The 20,199-nt window shown below is 41.2% G+C and overlaps 1 protein-coding gene across 1 annotated transcript in view; it reads right to left on the bottom strand.

The window, feature by feature from the left end:
• The window catches only part of LSAMP (limbic system associated membrane protein), a gene marked incomplete at its 5' end in the record, with an annotated part of 434,032 nt that overhangs the window by 27,023 nt on the left and 386,810 nt on the right, over positions 1–20,199 (bottom strand). Inside the window, 3 exons of the mRNA XM_083439051.1 lie at positions 7,418–7,566; positions 8,950–9,070; positions 17,127–17,261. Coding sequence (XP_083295177.1) covers positions 7,418–7,566; positions 8,950–9,070; positions 17,127–17,261 — 405 coding nt within the window. The remainder of the gene's footprint in view (positions 1–7,417; positions 7,567–8,949; positions 9,071–17,126; positions 17,262–20,199) is intronic.

Raw genomic sequence — 20,199 nt, 5'->3', positions numbered from 1 at the left:
GAAATTGCTTTGATTCAAAAGAACATTTGCTCTTCCCAAAGCACCTAAGTGTGTGATGAGGCAGGGAGGAACCATCTGAAGGAGACACAAACTGAATAAGCAATATACAGAATATAAAGGGAATTGTGATGCCTTCTGTGAGGGAACTTGAGTGCCATGATTTCACTATCCAAATATCACCACAAGATCCCAATACACAGTTCTTTGACCTAGTAATCTTTTGCCTATTTTGCTTTGCTGTTAAATTTGTATTGTTAATATGTTTTGTTAACTATGCTGAACTGCAAGCAGCAAAGACATGCTAGACACTTTCTACTCTGTACATACAGGCCATGTTCAAGAATCAATAATGGCATCTCCTTCGTACAAACTCAGTTGCATTATATGTCTTGATTTATCTTTAAACCTTTTGTCTCATGGCAGAATCTCCAAAGTACCAATGAAAATTGTGGATTTCACAGACAATGTTGCAGCATTTCCTAGTCAGCTTCCAAAATAAATGACTTAAGGGACCACCCTCTCTCTCTTAAGAGGAAAGATCTTGATTAAATGACAAACGTCACCACCAAAGAGTCTGTTATGCAAATGACTCCCAGGCACATAGCATGTTTGGGTACAATCTGGAGAAACTTGGTTTACGTCTTCATTCAGGCTTTTACAGACTGGGATAAGAAGAGGGGAGAGACAGAAATTATTGGCAGAGCCAGGGTGAGCTAACCAGAGGCTGGCCACAAGGCTGAAGCATATGTGTAATCTATCTCAATGTAGGGCTTTGAATTATTTATGTACTAAATTTCATTCCATTTATTAATCTCTTCCTATGAAGCATCTCAAATTACCAGTGATGCCATTGGTAGTACAACAGAATCCAGTCCCCACCAGCATTCTTGGTGCCAGGGAGGGATGCCTGGCACAGAAACCTCCATAAAGGAGATGTAGCTGTTTGACTGCCGCCTGTCACTGCTGCCTCACCACTGCCAAATATGTTTGGGTGAAGGGAAGAGGTTGCGGGGGTTAGACCTCAGCAGCAAACTCCAATATGAGCCACACCCAAATTTAAAAGAATCTAGGACTAAGCTTTGATGGTACTGGGGCAAGGCTATCTGAACAGAAGGAGGTAACATTCTGCCCTTGTATTGTTTTTGTTATTAATTAATATTATTTACTTGCCCTTCAACAGCAGGTCCCAGGCCAGGTTACAATAATTTTAAATTAAATTAAATTAAATTAAAACAGCTAAAACAAATCACAGTCACAGGAATAGGCTGGGTCCTGAAAACTCACATCACAGTTGTCAAAGGCCAAGGTTAAAAGCATTCACCAAAAACTGCACAGAGATGATGGCAGGCACATCTCTGTGGGGAGTGCATTGATAACCAGGTGGCTGTAGCAAAACTGCAAGCTCTAGGCAGAAGCATAGCTAGGAATGACAATATATGCTGGATGTCCCCTCTGAGCTTATGGGAGCTTCATGAAGCTCATCACAGGTTAAAGCATTTCCTGGCGGATCTCTCAAGAAGTCAGCCAGTCATTATTTGCTTATAAACCTCTTCAGGCACCAACAGTGCAATGCTTAGGCAGAGCACACCGTGCTATTACAACCCGACTTGTTGTGGAAGCTCTATAAGCCAATCAGGCTACAGCAGGTCAAGCACATCCCTGTGACTAATGACAGATCTCCCTGCACTAACTGCCTTAATGGGAGTGTTTGATGTCACAGCAGGTGCTGGAAGATATTGTCTTTTGGCTTGGAAAAATACACAGCCAGGCTGGAACTTAGTGTTTATGTAGCAATGGGGGCCTATTGTTCGGGGAAAACAGTCAGCTTCAGTGACAGGATTTCCTTGTTATTTAGTGCGCTTAAATAACATAAGCCCATTACCTTTCCCTCGCACAGTTGGCAAGACACTTCTTCACAAGTGGTTATTCTGAAGCGTTCTGGCCTCATTATTACATTGCTTTGTACAAAACGGCAGTACCTTTCCCCGGCCTGCTGTGCAACACCCTTCTTACTCCACCCCATTCCTGCCCTAATAATTCCACCTCGCCTTGTTACTCTCTGTGATACTATAGCTCTTGAGTAAAATGCTGAAGGCAAGCATGAAATGAAAAGCACGCTAGCCACTGGTCTGCTGCACAGTCCGTTCATTAAATCACAACTGAGAGTTGGTCCACGTGTTACAACCACAAAGAAAAGGCTGCATGAAATTGCCCCGTGTGGCCTCTGTGTCTGTGGGCCAAGTGAAACGTATGCAGCAAAAGGAGCAGGGGGAAAAAAATATATCCATGCCACAGTTTGTAGAAGTTTTGAGAAAACAACCTGGTTCATTGGATGACTAACTCCCCTCTGAAAACTTGCCGTGCAGGGATAGCAGACATGTGATGGCAGCTACTTTGTCGAGTGCCTTTCCACCCGTGCAACTGAAAACTGTGCTCTAGTTTTTATGCTGCCAGTCGATTATTATACGTGCTCCAGTTTTTATGCTGCCAATCAATTATCATTTTAAAGTATTTATAGGCCACGTTTTGTAGCGCAACTCCTTCAAGATGGCTTATGTACCTATCCAATGTTCATATGAAGCTAGCGGGTTGTAAACAATGCTTTCTGTGGTCAGTGTGTGCATGTACAGGAAAGGCTGTCTTATCATGTGGTTCTAAAATGGCGATGCAACGTAGTGTGTGCTTGCTCCAGAGACCTCATACCGCCTGCTCAGCCTGTACATTTGCACCAGGATTATATTATGCAGCTATCATAAATCTCCAGGGCTCTCTTCAAAGGAAAGCCGCTTGGTAAAATATGACCTGAATTTCCCACAGCATTTGCAGCAAATACTGCTAAGTTATATTGATATTAGGTGACTGAGTGCAAGTGTTTTGGTTGTGTGGATGGGGAGGCAGGATTACACCCACTTGCCTTGCTCCCTCCCTCTGTTTGAGGCACATAGACTGCATTTGCATATTGGACATTTAACATCTGCACAGTCCTGCTGTGACATCTCAGAATTTATTTATCAATAATTAACTTAATTCAAAATAAGAAAAGAGGTTTTGATATATTGGACACACAAAACCTACACATTCCAATCTGTTCTCAGAAAATTTGGGGGACTTGTTTCCTGACCCTTGGTTCTATTCTCCACCATTTCTCCCCCACCTCTTTTTGTGATTCAGAGTAAGGCTTGTGAAATGCATGTTTGCCCAGGTTTTCTTCTACCACCAAAGTTTCTGCATGGTTGTGGCTTATGGTGCAGTTCTATACATGACTACTCAGAGCTAAGTTCTACTGGATTCATTAAATTCAGTAGGGCTTACTCCCTTGCAAGTGTGTATAGGATTGCAGCATTGTTTGGGGATTTAATAAAAAAAATACTCTGTTTTTCTTCAATGCTTTCCAGATCTCAGTCTATTGATGCCACTAAAATTTGATAAATGAACCTATGAGCTGTCAAACAATTGATTGAATTATATACATTGCTGCACATATTGACAGCCAATATCTCTCAAAGAGACAGGAAGCTGTCTAAAGCAAATGCTTTCTTTCACCTGGTATTTAGAGGAGATACTTCTGATGTGTTGATCACTATACTCTGCAGTGATGATAGCACTTGGGCCTTTCTGATCAATTTCAGGGCATTGTCCTCCGACAGTTTGTTATTACTCCTGTTGCTGTGTGTTTCAATCTTGTTCCTCTCCTGCCTAGCTCTGCTTCATTTCGTTGGACAAATCCTCCCATTTCTAAATGGCCATAGGAATGACAGGTATAAATCTCTACTGATGACAGATATTCCCACCTCCTTTGGGTCCAGTCCCTTACTTCCCAAAGTGCATTTTGCTTTAGGTGGTGCTGTGTATTGAGGCCCACCTCTGCCTTTTTCACGCTCTGCCTGGGATCATCCATCACTTATTTTTGTCCCTTCCTAGGCTTTATTTTTCAAATAATTTGCAGGACCCAATAAGCCCCGTGCACCCTTTTGCTATGGGCAAAGCCACAAACATTTCACTTTGCCCCTATTCCGCAGTTTCAATCTCGGCTCCTGTCATTTTTCAACCACTACAGAACCTTCTGGCACTGACATTCCATCTGCCTCTCAAAGGAGAGGATATCTTTGAACAAATTTGTTCTCTATTAAAAAGCATGAAAAGTCTCTTACTGATGCTTCAATCCCTTTGATTCAGAAAAAGAAAACCACCCAAAAGGGGAGGGCTGTATCACTTGCTCTAGTTTGTTCTTGGATGTGAGGCCAAGCAGGCTTGGAGGGGTATTTCAAAATGGCTTGTGCTTCCTTTTGCTTCTTTCTGAAGCTTAATGATAGCCAATTATAAACTACCAGGCCTCCAATTATACACTTCTTTAACACAGAAATACTAAGTTTTTCTCATCTTCGTGGACTACATAGGAAATTTGTTCCAGGTCCTTCCTCCCCCCCCCCCCAACTTATCTAAAAGCTAGAGAGAAGTGTTCATCTTTAGTCACAGGAGAAAAGCTACTTTATTTTTTTTTTTAAAAAAACACAATAAAGATCTACAGTATATACACATTTAATTGCATGCAGAGTGGCTTTGGATGTTATACTGATATAAAGAACATAGGAATTGCAAGTACCCTCTGCTCTCAGTAGATATTTAATGGCCTGGTTTGCACATAATACTGCACTATGTCTTATGACATCATGATCTGAAGCCATGGTTTGTTGTTGGTTTGCTTTCACTATGGCTTGGTGTTCTGTGTGAACCCAGCACCCTTCTTTAACCATGGTTTGTTTGAACAACCTACCTCAGACAACCAAACTACAAAGGTATGAGGCAAGAGCAGCTGGGGGAAACACCCAAACTTTGAGAGAATCAAGCCTGGGCTTGTTTGATTGTGGGACAACTAATGATTAACTTGGGGTTTGTTAAAGAAATCATGGCTGTACCTGCAACTTGAGCTTGTGAAGAAAAGCAACACACTTCCAACAAAATATTAAAATACAGTAAGTAGTCCTTAGATATTAAAAGCTTCCCTAAACAGGGCTGCCTTCCGATGTCTTCTAAAAGTCTGGTAGTTGTTTTTTCCTTTGACATCTGGTGGGAGGGCGTTCCACAGGGCGGGTGCCACTACTGAGAAGGCCCGCTGCCTGGTTTCCTGTAACTTCGCTTCTTGCAGTAAGGGAACCGCCATAAGGCCCTCGGCCCTGGACCTCAGTGTCTGGGCAGAATGATGGGGGTGGAGATGCTCCTTCAGGTCAAGACTGTGCTAAGGTGATAATTCTATCAGTGTAAGCGTTTCTGCTTGCCAGAAGGAACAATCTCTCCTCTCCTAACCCTACACCCCATTCTGGGGATTCTCCCAACCCTCCTGAGCAGAATAGGGGTTGTCCAGATGGAGGAAAGTGCCATTGTGCTAACTGATCTAGAAGGCTCATCTAGAAGTCTCTCTCTATTAGCCTTTCCCAACCTGGTGTACTTCAGGCATTTTGGACTACAATTCTCATAATTCCTGACCATTAACTATGTTGGTTGTGGGTGATGGGAATTATACTCCAGGTTGGTTTTTTTTTTAAAAAAAAATTCTAGATAAAAAACTGAGAAAATAATAATAATAATAATAGATCAGCATGGATTTCCTTTTATTTATTCTTTGGGTATATACTACTGGCTTTCTATTAAACCCTGGGCTTGGCCCTATCATGCATCATACCCCAGTTTGTCCATCAGTAATAAAAGTATCAACAACATTCATCCATCTCCTAGCCATTTATATTTTTCATTTTCCGTAATATCTTATACCATCACAGGTGAGTAGGTCAGAGCTATAGCAGGTCAAATTATTTGTGTTAACTGAGTTTGCCCTCAGGGATATTTCAAATCAATGAAGACCTTATAAAGAAACTGCTGATAGAAAAAGAAATAATAGCCCCCAACTCCATATATAATGTCCAGGGGAGATTATGGACTGAACTTTAGAAATTTATTACAGAGAAGTAAACCTTGGATATGTCAGGTCTGGTCTGAAGGTTTGATTAGATTTCCTGGAAACAACTGCAAAGCAAGGTCATGTTTAGTTAGGAAATCATGCTGATTCCTTTTTCTTTTAGTCAAATTAATAAAGAATTAAGAGAAGAAAAATGTTCATAAAATAGAATCCAGCAAAGGGTGTGTGGGGGGGGGGAGTGAATAATTCAGCTGATTTCTTAGCCTAATTATTCTCTTAAAAAAAATAAAGTTGGAAGATATGATTCTGCACCTAAAACTAGAATTTGCTCTCAGAATGATCTCTTACAGTCTCATAGCCTTTTCTAGACATGAAATATCTGACTATCTGATGTTGTTCTATAACACAACTGAAATGCCATTTTTATGGTTTGCATGTTGGGCTAATAGAAAGTTAAAATGCAGGGCTACTGTTCAGCATTAGGAATGACCTACAGTTAGTAATTTTGTGTACAAAAACACATTCAGCTGTAGTTAGTTAGCACAGACTTCCTCACCTTTCCCTTATATTCAGCAGGACTGGCCAAAGACATTTTGGCACCTGAGGTGAACCACAAAATGTAGCTTCCCCTCCCTGCCAAGGAAGAAGGGGTGAGTGATCTACACTAGGAAGAAGGGGGGAATAAAGATCTACATCAAGATCTGCTGACCCTGTTAAGCCTGCCACCTAGGGCAGTCACCTCACCTTGTTGCATATGTGGGCCGGCCCTGAGATTTAGTATCATCTGTTCTCATAGTCTCTGAAAACAGTCACGTCCTTTCAAGTCATTTTTTTCAGTTCTGTTTTTGCTTTGTGAACTCATTCCCCTTTCAGTTTCTCATTTCTGCACTTTTTCCAGCCTTCCCTTTCTTTCTCCCAGTCTTTCTCCATTGTCTTACCAAGTGTTCAAAAGGCCTTTTTATTGTTTTGGCCACACGGTGGTCTGGTACCAATTTTCTCTTTAAATGGATTGTGATGGTGGTTTTTCCCATGTTCTATAATGAACAAGGACAGAGCAGGTTGCCTTTTCTTACAGTCATGTACATTGGATTTCAAGTATGAATGTGGCCATGTCTTTTACTGTAATGGTAAGAAAATTCACAGAGGAAAAGTCTCCATGCCTCCTCTCCAGTTCAGTCACCAGTGCCCCTGGGAAAGGGGTCTACAGAAGATCAGCCCACACAATGTAGACCACGGCATGAGAGGCTGCCAAGGGAGTAGTATATCACCTCAGGTTTGGCAGTGGCCTGCCATGTTTGGGGTGATTCTTTAGTAGCTCCCCACACCATATCCTAAGTTGTTCAAGAGGGGCTCCTGGCCCTCTGGAGAGATTTTTCATGAGGTGAATGGGTGGAAGAAGGACAGTACAGGAAACTTTATTTAGATAAAGGGAATCCTTATCTTACTGCAAAATGTGCATTTTTAAAAAAACCCGCTTGGACTTCTTCCCTCTTCCATACTTACTGTAGAGAAATAGGCTAGCATTTGTGATTCCCAGTTTGTTGGTAGCCACACAGGTGTAGTTGCCATAATGTTCTTCAGTGACGTTGGCCACTGTTAGGAAAGATTGGCTCCCTGTGCTCCTGATCTCCAGACCATTGGCATTATTTATCCTGAGAACCAAGAAAAGTAATTGGTAAATACAGTCATGGTACGAAGTCACTTGCGTGCTCCTCATATGCTAAGAGAAAAGAATGAAACTATATAGAGACTGGAAGGCAGAAATGTAAATAAGCAGAGAGGGAGGGAGACTGGGACCAAAGATGAACAGGAGATAAGGGTGGGGACATAAGAATAAAGAATTAGAAAGAAAAGAGAGAGGGAGGGAGTTATAGATTTTTCAGTAGTTCATAAATAATAAATATTACTCTTGTTTCTGCCACTTTGTTATCTAAATTAGACTCCAAGCCCTTCAGCAGGACTTGCAGTTTACGTGCTGTCAGGGAACTGCCATCAGTGCCGGAGGGAGAGAGCAAGATCCAGAGGGATTCCAGAGAGCGTCCCGGGATTGGGAGAGGCAGCCCATCTTCTGGGGAAGAGAATCAGCGTAGCACCAGTGGAGAAGGGGGGCAGATGGGGGAAGCGGCGAGACCGTCCCATGACTCCTTGCCGGGGACCAGCGGGAAGAGTAGGGGTCCTCCGCTGCCTACGCCCTCCTTGCGCAGAAGGCTTTTGCGCAGAGAGAGTAGGAGAAGACTAGGCATCAAAGAGCTTCTTTGCTGGAATAAGTTTAAGAAACGCCCACTGACGGATTCTGCCAGCGATTGAGACAGCCACGGGTGAGTGGCTGTCCGGACAGAAAAGGTTCACTCAGGCAACCCAGCCAGGTGTTTGCACCGGCTTATGCACGAGCAACCCCTAGAACCTCTACACGTGCTTTCTGCTTGGTTTGTTTGTATTTTACGCTCTTCACAAATCATAATTATTAATACACGCATGAAGACAAAAAAACAACAACTTTGAAAAAGCTAAAAGTGGAAGAAGACAAGGAAAGCAAGAAATAAAACTGAGATAAAGGCAAGCAGTTTCACCACAGAGTTGATCAACTCAGTGTGCCTCTTGTATGGACTGTGTACTTCGCAGCAGTAAGAATGGGATGACTGCAAGTTGGATTTCTATTTGAATCACCACTGACTTTGGACAGAGTTGTAGGAGACTTTGTAGTATACTTTGAGTAAACCTACACATTGCCTTCCATCATGTGTCTTCAAATGTGATGTTGCATATCCTTGATAAGTTTGGTTGTGAGTGGCATATCCACTGCAGAAAGGGTAGGTTCATGGGAGGGCCCTTAAACACCCATTTTCTCCCCCATTTCCCTCCCACAACACTGTGTTTAAGTGTTGCTTAACTCCTTAAGCAAAATCCATTTTAAAATGTAGGTTGTAAAACACTGATTGTAGAGAGAACAAGGGGCTTTAGGTTTCTTTCTTCCTTTCTTTTACTAGACATCAAAGATAACATAGGAAAAATATATACATAAGCAATATAATTACCTAGTGTCATCTCTGTACCACTCAAAATCAGGTGTAGGAACAGCAGAGGCTGCACACTTAAGCGAAACTGGTCGTCCGGTAGCAGATTCATTGCTCTTGGATTCCGTGATAGTTGGAGGGTCTGCAGGAGAGAAAGACTTTTTGGAGCCATGATGGGAGGAACAAAGCCGTTCAAAGCAGTAGATACCCAAGCTTATCTACACTTTTGCATGAAACAGAAAGACCCATTGAATGGAAGGTGACATTAAGGTTGCCAAAAAATGACTAAAGTGAAGGAAACAGGCGACAGTCACTCACCTGTTACAAGGGGATAAAAGCAGCAATGGAAATTATAGGGAGAAGATTCAGATGGGTGAATGTTGCAGAAAAGCTGAGCTGATTTGGGGTCATTATTGGAACTGCTGGTTGCAGCAGCTGAGGACTCACAAGTAGTGTGGTTTACTCCTTCCCATCTCTGAGGCCCCTCTTGCTATCCTAACATCTGTGTCCTTGGTGGAGCATGCCACACATGCACCTTACCTACATGTGTGGCATCAAAGTGTCCAGCCATAGGTGTAGGACTATCTTTGCCAACCTGGTGCCCTCCGTAGTTACCCCCCTCTACAATTCCCAGCAACTCCAGTCAGTATACTGTCTGCTGACTGTGACTGATGGAAGTTGTAGTAATCTAAAACATCTGAAGGATACAAGTCTGACAAAGCCTGATGTAGGATATTACTTCAGGGTGTTTCCTCCTTTGCTATCAACAGTACCACCACCATTTCTGTGGCTGAATGGTTGAGGCTGTCAAGATCACAGCTTTCCTGTTTTTACTGAGTTTGCAGAAATAAGCTGTTATGATCTCAAGAGGAAAGGGATCAGATCCCTTTGGAAAAAGGAAATGCGTTTTTATACACAAAAGCGGTGGTTGTGGGGAATATAATATGCCCTGTTTAGTTAGCACAAAATCTTTATTTCAAGAACTCGACCTTGCTATGAAACGGTCACCGAGACCTAGGGATAAAGAAGGCAAACACCAGGAGAAGTGCCGGGTGTTTTTTCAAAACCTCACTGTGCGAATGTATTTTTGTCGGCAGTAAATCTCTTTGCCATCTGCAGCGAGACAAACCATTTCCGCTCCATTGGACCTCGCACACGAGATGAGTCATGAAATGAACAAATACCTTTCTACAGACCTGAAAGCTACACCACCAGGCCTAGCAATGCTTTGTATTCCTGTTCCCTGCCAAGGAGCTGACTCTCTCACTTTCAGCAGCATTCTTCATATTAGCCACGCTCCACAACACTTTAAGAGAGACATTCTAGGCAGGCCCATGGCCAGCTCCATTGGCTTTAATCCCGATCGCCCATCGCCCTGTCTAAGGGACCCCAGGCCAACTGATTTCAGTTGCTAAGAAAAACAGCAGTTCCCCTTTGCTGAGAAGGTATTGTGAGGGAAGTTGCAATAGCCTGGCTGGATCTGAAAAAGGCCTGTATTTATTTGCTATTTATTTATGTTATTATGTTTCTGGAGGAGGAACAAGTAACTAAAATACAAAAATAGCTGCTGTTCTGACTTTTACCCTGGCTCCTTTTCTCTTAGTATACCATCTGATACGAAGAACTAAAATCCTACATGCACACTGACTTGTGAATAAGCTCTGCTGAACTCCATGGGCTTACTTCCAAGAAATAGTACATATGGACAGGCTGCATGAAAGATATATGCTGCTTCTTAAGAATGTTGATACCTTAAATGAAGGGCAAGCAATCGTGAAGGATAAGGATGGCAGAAGGAGATTCCTCTGCTCCACTTCTCTAATTGGGATGCAGATTTAGCTGTGGCAGCCCTACAGATTTGGGATGTTTCTCAGTTTGTTCCACAGTATCATATCTGGGCATGCTGTTTTGTCCACCAAGTCCAATGGATTCTAGAAGTCGAACCTGAAGCCTTCTATGTCATAGGTGCCAACTCCCTGGGGCCCTGGGTGCCCGAGCACCCACCAAATTCCCCATGAAGGAGCCAGGCACCCACAAATTTCGGTGCCAGGACCATGCACACTGCATGGCACCCACGGCCCCGGACACCCATGGTTGCAGGGCCAAGCTGGCACTCCTGTTCTGTGTGCAAATCACATGCTCCAACACTGAGCTGTTTTCCCTCTTGTGTTAGGTAGGAATGACTGAGTGACATCACCTTCCAATGACTGAAACCACAAAGAGAACTAAGAGTCCTTTTGCTGCCCTTTTCATGCTTAGAATAATAGAATCAAAGAATTGGAAGTGACCTCACTTGGAAGTGACCCCAAGGGTCATCTAGTTCAAACCCCCTGCAATATAGGAATCTTACCTAGATCATAAATTTATTTATATATTTACTTAAGTTTGTATATCATCCTTGCCCCCCTTCCTGCTATATCCTTTCTTTTAGGAGGGGTAATAAACAAAAATTAAACAATAATCCAAGGGTGGAGAAACCGTGCAACTATATAATCTGATACAAATTATGCTTCCTATACCCCCTAAAGGCTGATATTCAAAAGAGCATTGTGAAGAAAGAGTTTAGCCCTGCTCGGCCAACTAAAACAGGGAATAGTTAATGCATGAAGAGAAGGGACTGGCTTCCACCAGCTGTTCTCATCCAGGCATTGATTTTGCTTTTGGGGGCTATAGCATACATGGGAAGGGTGCAGCTGAAGCTCAAACTCATATTAATTTTCCATCGATAGCATCTCAGAGGATACTGGATGACACCCCCCTTTTCTCAAAGGTAGCAAATAAGACAACACCTGTTCAATACAAAATCTTCTAAACAACATTGCTCTATTACAAGAGTAGTCAGATTTGTAGCTGCAACAGATAGACTCAAGAAAAATATATTCAAGTCAACTTTTTTAGCTGTAGGATAAACATATTGATTTAAACATCTGTTTGTGCCAGGGATGATTGCAGAAGTCAGTTTCTGTAAATTCCAATGTGATCTGACCTGATCTGCAGGTCCCAGAATAATGTGTGCCTTGGATAGTAATTATCCTCAGGTTTCTGCTCTTCTCTGAATTTTGCAATACAGCTGTCTGTTCAAAATGCGCTAAGATGTGCATTGTAGGTTTAAATAGATTTAGAAATGCATACATTGAAATAAAACACATATTTTAATATGTATTTTGTGATTAGTCAGAGATTTAGAGATTTAGTTATATATGATTTTGTGTGTGCAGATCTTTCTATTTATTTATTGTTTTGCATATTAATGTGTGCAAACTGAGCACAACACACTTATGCATGGGCACCTGTTAAAGTGCCCTAGTCTAGGCACAGCCTGATCTGTCCATCCCTTCTCTGCCATATGTTATTTACTCTTTGGGGTGATTTTAGATGTGCTACTGTAATTTAGGGACGCAGGTAGTGCTGTGGTCTAAACCACTGAGCCTCTTGGGCTTGCCAATCAGAAGGCCTGTGGTTCGAATCCCCGCAACAGGGTGAGCTCCTGTTGCTAGGTCCCAGCTCCTGCCAACCTAGCAGTTCGAAAGCACCCCAAAAAGTGCAAGTAGATAAATAGGCACCGCTCCTGCAGGAAGGTAAATGGTGTTTCTGTGCGCTGCTCTGGTTTTGCCAGAAGCGGCTTAGTCATGCTGGCACCTGTGAACAAACACCGGCTCCCTCGGCCAGTAAAGCGAGATGAGCGCCGCAACGCCAGAGTCGTTCATGACTGGACTTAACTTTCAGGGGTCCTTTACCTTTACTGTAATTTTAATCTGTAACTTTGTTTCTTATGACTTGAATAGCATGGGAATGATGATTTCTGTATAAGGGCATTAATTGCAGTTTTATTTTTTTAACCTCTTTTTGAATTTCTTGAGAGTATTAAAAATGTTGTTTTCATTACTACAACACACTTAAGACTTGTGGCTGCATTGGGTGAACTCAGGGTCATTTTTTCGGAGCAGCAAATTTAGAACCCAAATGCATATGTGAAATCAAAGTTTTCTGTCCACTATGTGCTTCTGTTCAAATTCAAGTACCGTACATTTCTGTGTATATGACTAGTTTTTTAAAAAATAAAAAATAATGTTAAAAAAGGGGGATCATCATACACGGGGGCAATCTCCCCCCATTTTTTAAATTTTGAGTCCCCCCAAATAGGGGGCGTCTTATACACAGGGGCGTGTTATACACGGGAAAATACGGTACTTATTTGTCACGTTTGTATCCCAGGATAGCCTGCATGGAGCACATTCTTTTTATCCTCACATGAAGTAGTTTGTGGGGAGAGAGGTGGGCAAAAGAGTGCCTAGGCCAAGATCAGGGACTTCATTGGATTCCAGTTCAGGTATCCTGGTCTAAGTACAGCATGCTAACTACTCCACCACCTTTGCTTGTACACAGAACAGTGGAATATTAAATAATGATGATGATGTGCACTGGGAAAAAATAGTACAGAATTGCTTTTAGTAACTGGCAAACTACATCCGGTAAAAGTAATGATGGCTCATTAAAAATAATTTCCAGCATCTTTCCCATAGATTAATAGCGTTCCAGGTTTTGCTTTATTCCTAACACAAAAAGCCAGCTATGTGCTAGAGCTGCAATCTGCAGTCTTGTGTTTAGATTGTGCATTTTTAATTCGAGCCACTGCTAAATAAAATGTGCAATGACAGCTCAAACAAACAAAAGCCTTTAGAGAGAGAGAGAGTCAAATTTGAGTGTATTGGAGTCTATTTTTAATGTAAATTTCCTCTTTCTCAATCTTACATAAACCTCAGTTAGACACTAAGCAAGATATCTCCAACTGCGATATTTTTGGCCTCATTAACTTCCCCAAAGGCTATAAACAAGCAACCAGGCTTTAAGGTGCTTATTGAAAGCACACCAGTACAGACTAGCCATTAATAGCAAAAAAAGAAAAAAGAAAGAAAAAGAAAGAAAGAAAGAAAGAAAGAAAGAACGTATTCTATATGACTAGAAGGTATTAGTTGGGCTGAGAACTGAAGAAGAGTAGCTCAATGCTATCTGCCCCGATTTTGCCCCCAAATAATAATAAAAGAAGTCATAGGCGTTTCTTTAAATAAATCAAATTTTAAAGATGCCTGCTACAAAAGCTCCTGCACATCTTGCCTGTTATATGGCTGGTGTTATCCATTCTGGCTACTATGCCTTCAAATTTCACCTACTTCTGTAAGAAGAAATAACGTTACAGCCACTTTTTGGTTTTTCAGTCATGAATGCGGGTGAGGAAACAAAGTAGACTCACAAACTGTAATGGCTACTGCAGTTATCCATTTGAAATTCAGCAGAATTCATGCTTTCAGAAGGAGCGAACTTCCTTACAAATATAATCCAATTCTGCCCCCAAATAAAAACAATATAGACATTTTCTTTCTTTTTCTTTTTTAAAAATGCAAAGTTTAAAAGTGCCCCTGACAAATGTTTCTGCACCAATCTGTTTGCAATTTTCCAGGTTTTATGCACCCTAGAGCAGCTGCTATGGCTACAAAACTCATCCACCTCTGTCGGAAGGGCAATTTTTAAAGCTTAATTTTTATTATTATTTTCCAACAGTGTATTTGGAGGGGAAGGAATGAGGAAAAGGCAGACAATCCCCAAGTCAAATAAGGCAGTCTATGGACTGAAGCAGGCTGTTTTCCAAAGTGTTGAATTTTGATCTGAACTGAATATTGTGGCCAGTGCACACCCCTAATATTTATACCTGCACATCTCGAGCCGCATCTCGAAAGAAGCATTTCCTTTATGCATGAGGAAATGCCTCTTCTGAAAACAAAGCAGGTGTTTGTTATGGTTTACTCCTATGCAAATTTATGCAAATATAATTTATATTAAAATTATTTACTTAAAGGACAGTGGCAACCCAACCCAGCAGGAGAATATTGTTGCCCATTGGGCAAGTCACTCCTACTCCTGCTTGTGAGCTTCCCATAGGCTCCTCGTTGGCTCCTGTAGGAGCAGAATGCTGGATGAGATGGGGCTCTGCTCTGATCTAGAAGGGCTCTTCTTTTGTTTTTATGTCTATAAAGTTGAGGAAAAGTTAAGAAAGAGTTGAGTTAGGCTGCTCCCTTTGTTATGATAATATAATGGAAGCCAGGAGTTTTGATCTTGGAAACAAGCTGTATTCCCTGCTGCTTTTATCTATCCCACAACGGAAGGGTAAATATCTCATGCCTACATGTAGAGTAGGCTTTTAAATAACGATCTCATTAGAATGATGCTATTTAATAAGAAAGGGCACTTCATCTCAGAAAACATGGCAAACAAAGGCCATTAGGAGAAAATAATAAAGAAACGTGGCACACATTTGCATACAGATGTGGTCACTCAGAAGATAGTAATTACAGCATTTCACATTTTACAGTTACTTATTGTCAGGTCTTTATTTGCACCCTCTCCAATCTCCTTTAATGTCAGAGAACTAGTGATTCTCTATATGTGAAAATAATAGTGATTATTATATTGCACAAGTATGACTGACAGTGCAATCCTAGACAAGTCTACTCAGAAGTAAATCTTACTGTGCTCAGTGCTGTGCCCATTTCTAGTGTGTGTGTTTAGAATTGCAGCCTTAGGCTACAATTCTATACCCACTTACCTGGAAATGAACCCTACAGAGCCTTGGTGAATGTTCTCCTTAGTAAGCATGTATAGAATTGCAGCAAAGCAAGATTTAGGGGACTGGGACCAGTTTGCCTGCACTGGGCACTGAGCCAAGAGGGCACTACCGAGAACGGCACAACAGTGACAAGCAACGGAAGGTGAGAGGTGGGGGATGCTGAATTTTGGTGTTGAACAAGGCCCTGCTGAAATTTTAAAGCCCAAAGTCCACCACTGATTGTACTGTGCTAGTGTGGTGTAGTGGTTAAGAGTGGTAGACTCGTAATCTGGTGAACTGGGTTTGATTCCCCGCTCCTCCACGTGCAGCTGCTGGGTGACCTTGGGCTAGTCACATTTCTTTGAAGTCTCTAAGCCCCACTCACCACACAGAGTGTTTGTTGTGGCGGAAGAAGGGAAAGGAGAATGTTAGCCACTTTGAGACTCCTTAGAGTAGTGATAAAGTGGGATATCAAATCCAAACTCTTCTTCTTCTTCTACTTCTTCTACTGTGAACTAGCACAAATCTCACGTAGACAAAGATCCAGATTGTGTTAGGATGTATGACAGAAGCCACTTCACTGCATTCCATGGTTATCCATGATTTTGTATAGGTTGAGTAATTTGTGTAGTATGCATAGGCTTAGTAATTTGTGTATTATTCCAATCAAATATACATGCATATTTTTTTGGCCTATGATTCGGCTACATAGCTTATACATCCAGATTTCTCAATAGAAAGTGAGCTTCTCCTTAGGCTGCTTTACTGTTTTACACAACCTCCCACATGATATACTAAATGTCTATTAAACAGTGAGTTTCCCTTTCCCTTTGTAGTACTGTTCTATTCTGTTCTTGCTTTTTGATACTCCTTTTTTTTTAAAATGTGTTCCAAAATAAATAAATAAATCATACTGAAAAGGAAAAAGAGAAGTACAGTTTTACATTCTTCAGATGGGAAGTATTGACAGCAATTCTTTCGGAGTGCAGAGGGTAATTTTAAACACTCAAAGTGGGGAGCAGGCTAGTTCCTCACAAAGAACCAAGAAGAATAGTGCCTGGATATTTTGCCAGAATCTTAACCTTTTTTTATATATATAAAAAAGAAAACTAAAGCTGGGAATCTGAGGATTATGGTCCATCCCAGGATGGAAGATAATGTCCCTCCTTGCTATTTCCTCTGCCCTGTGGATACCCATAAAGTAGAGGCTGAGACATGACTGGCCCATCCATGAGGCAACAGCCTCAGACAGAAGGGTCCACAGAGGCAGCAGATCCTGATGTCAACCTTCCTTCTTCCTTTGTTCCTAACTTAGATCTTCACTCAACCCTTCTTGCCTAGTAGGATGTAGGGGCACCATTTTGTGGTACCAAAATGTCTTGGGCCAACCCTGGGCTAAAGTAATGGATATTGATAGCTCAGCAGGGATATCAAACTAGTTTTCTATGCTGAAGTCCTCCCCGAAGCAAGCCCATGAAGGTTAAGAGAATTATTTTCAGTCAGGTATTTTCAGTCAGTCCTTCTTGTTATCAACATGACAATGTGGTGAAGTTAAGTGTTGCTTTCCACACCCCAATCTGGTAATAAAGATACTCACAATTCACAGTGACTCGGACTTGCTTGACATCTGCTGTGGACACCTCGTTTGCAGCTTTGCACTCATACTTGCCCGACTGTTCCCGGGTAATCCCCAGAATCTCCAGGAACTCTTCCTCACCTTCAAATTCCCTGCCTGAGAGGAGACAAAATACATAATTCAATTACTTAAGAGGGCATTGAATGGAATAGGATTTTTTTTTTTTTTTGTATGAAAGAAAGATCTGTAAAATAAGGAGTTTTGGGAAATAGGTTCATGTCCAGTAATTAGAGACTCAAGTTGAACTCCTGAAGAAAATTGGGTTGACTTGTCAGCTCATGTAGAAGGCATTTGGGTACTGAAGTGAGCTAGTCTGGCAGCACCTACAAATATATGCACACATGATTATGTTTTACACTCCCTCTTCTCTGTTTCCTTTATCGAGAATGGATGATGTTTGTGTTTTTTTGTCAATATACAAGTTAACCAGGCTTTACAGGACACAGAAGCAAATACCTATGTAAAGGGTGCTAATGCATGCAACGTCACTCCTATCCTAAAGCCTGACAGGGACCAAAACAGCTGCAGTTTCTCTTTTTCAATCCTTTTACACACCTATGAGACAAAAACGATTCCCCTCAAATTTCACACAACCAGTTGCCCAATGGTACTCACTGACTCTCTTTAACAGTGAAGATGTACCAAAATCTAAAGCAAGGGCTACTTTGAAGGGCCCATAACCATTGTTTGAAATGGCGGCAAAGCTTTTGTGTGTAAAAAAAGTGAGAAAACTTGGGCCATGTAATCTTTAATGTTAAACCAATCCACTTTTTAAAGTTTTCACCAAGCCATCAAATATTATTCCTGTCTTTGGGGAAGCTCTCATTGCTAACAGCAAGCTGCCCCTTGGGAAATTCACAGATTTTGCTTATCACCAGAAGTCATCACAAATGGCCTCACAAAAGCGAGGGAGAAGGAAATATTTGGCCCAGCACTAATTAAAATGCACAATTTGAGAGAAAATACACATGTTTTTAAATTCCCTTTTAAGCCCATCTAAATTAGTGGCCATAATCACATTCTATGGTTGAGTTTAATGCTATAGTTTCATTATGATATGTGTGAAAAAGTACTTTTGTCTGTCCTGAATCTGCCATCATTTTTCTTCATAGAAGCATTTCAGTAAGACTTGAGATCTTTATCTATGGTCCAGATGTGAATATATCCAAAACAAGCAAGCAAGCAAGCAAAAAACAGAGGTTCATTTGCTTCCCTTCCAATGACTGTCAACTGAATGGCAATATCAGCAAGACCCATCCTTAGAAGCTTCTGTTCCCGTTGGATTCCCTACAGTGGCCCCAATGTATCTGAACCTTCCATTCATTTTACAGTATTGGCATGGGCTTCCTGTGACATAGAGTACAAAGTACATTAGCCAGCTCTCTTTAGCTGAGTGCAACAGAGCATGTAGGCAAGACCCTGGTTGAAATTTCTTTGCTCAGGTTTTTTTTTATAAAGAGAACAGATGAAACTTTGACCAGAACATTGGGTAGATATTTTTTTTTAAGAGTTAGCAGTAACAAGTATAAATGTCCCAAACAAAACATTCTCAGCTAAAGCATAATTTCCATTTTTGTCCCTGGGCAGAGACAGCCAAAACTGGGCAGAAACACTTCTGCATTTGGAAGGGTCTTGATCTTCTTCCAGACTAGGGTTGGATAAACATGGGCATTCAATTCCAAAATCTGCCAAGACTGATATAAAGAACAACAGACACCTGGATGCCATGGCCGCTTTGCGGTGGCAGAGTGCTTTCACTGGAGACAAAGTAAACCCTCTTAGCATAATCTGGGAATTATTCAGTTACCATTCAAAACTGTGTTGTTGGAGAAGTAATGAAAAAGGAGTTCCATGTGAGGTAGACAAATCAGAGTGTCTTTGAAGGGAGAAGAGCTTGTTTTGAACCATGCTCTCAGAGATAAATATGGGCCCCCAGAGTAGGATGCTACTCATTTAATACCCCAGCAGGTGCTGGTAAGCCTGGCACTTTTTGGAGATTTCACACCCTAAGACATTTAAATAGCCACATAATCTGTTCCTTCCAATGTAATTTTCTCAGTATGGGCTCTTGGACTATGAACAGGTGCCTCTTTGCTCTGCATGCTGAGATGGACATGCAGACAGGAAGAGACACAGGGGACCTGATATACAGGCCCAGTTTTCAAAATAACTGTGAGACAAGGGGATGCAATGCTGACTCTCCCCCCACCATTTTTTTTTTTAATGCCCAAAGCTCCCTTCCTTTTATATTGCTATGTATTCCCTACTAACCAGAGGGATGAGAAATTCGAGAATCAGGGCTACTGGATTTAGATTTCTTTAGATGAGGGAAGCTTTGTTGGTTTTGTTTTTTTATGTCAATCTTTATTGAGTTAAAATGAATACATCCATACAGTATTTGCCATTACAAGCTTACAACATAAGAAAGAAAGAAAAACGCAAGTTAAGGACAACTGTATAAAATCAAGGAAAAAAGAAGAGAAAACGCATATGTAATTATGAAATTCCTCAAAATTAAGTATTTTATTAATACAATGATTATTCACACAATCAGAAATAAAAAGTGCTGCAAACATTTAAAAAGACTTCCAAGTATTCTCATTGTACTTTATCTGTTATGTACATTATACCACACAGTTACCTGTTTCTTGTGATTTTTCATTATACCTTCGTTACCTTTTATGAGTTTCAATGATCAGTCTAATTCTGCCAGGAGATTTCTGTTTACACCATAATTTTTGAAGTATTCTTTATATATTCTCCATTCATTATAGACTCTCTGTTTTGTCTGACCTCTAACTCTTCCTGTCATCTTTGCTAGCTGCAGGGATTCTACCATTAGATTCTGCCAATCCACTATACTGGGTATTGATTGACTCTTCCAGTTTCTTGCCACTAATATTCTGGCAGCTGTTATCCCATACATGGTCAATGTTCTTTTTGATTTTCCAAGTTCCTTTGACAACATGCTTAGGAGGAAAATTTCCGGTCTTTTTAAAAAAAGTAAGTAGTTTTTTTGAGTTCCTCGTATATA

The sequence above is a fragment of the Podarcis tiliguerta genome (assembly GCF_965153285.1).
Source record: "Podarcis tiliguerta genome assembly, chromosome: 4".
Lineage (NCBI taxonomy): Eukaryota > Metazoa > Chordata > Lepidosauria > Squamata > Lacertidae > Podarcis > Podarcis tiliguerta.
Note: the sequence above shows the minus strand (reverse complement) of the source record. Positions and strands in the feature narration are given on the sequence as shown.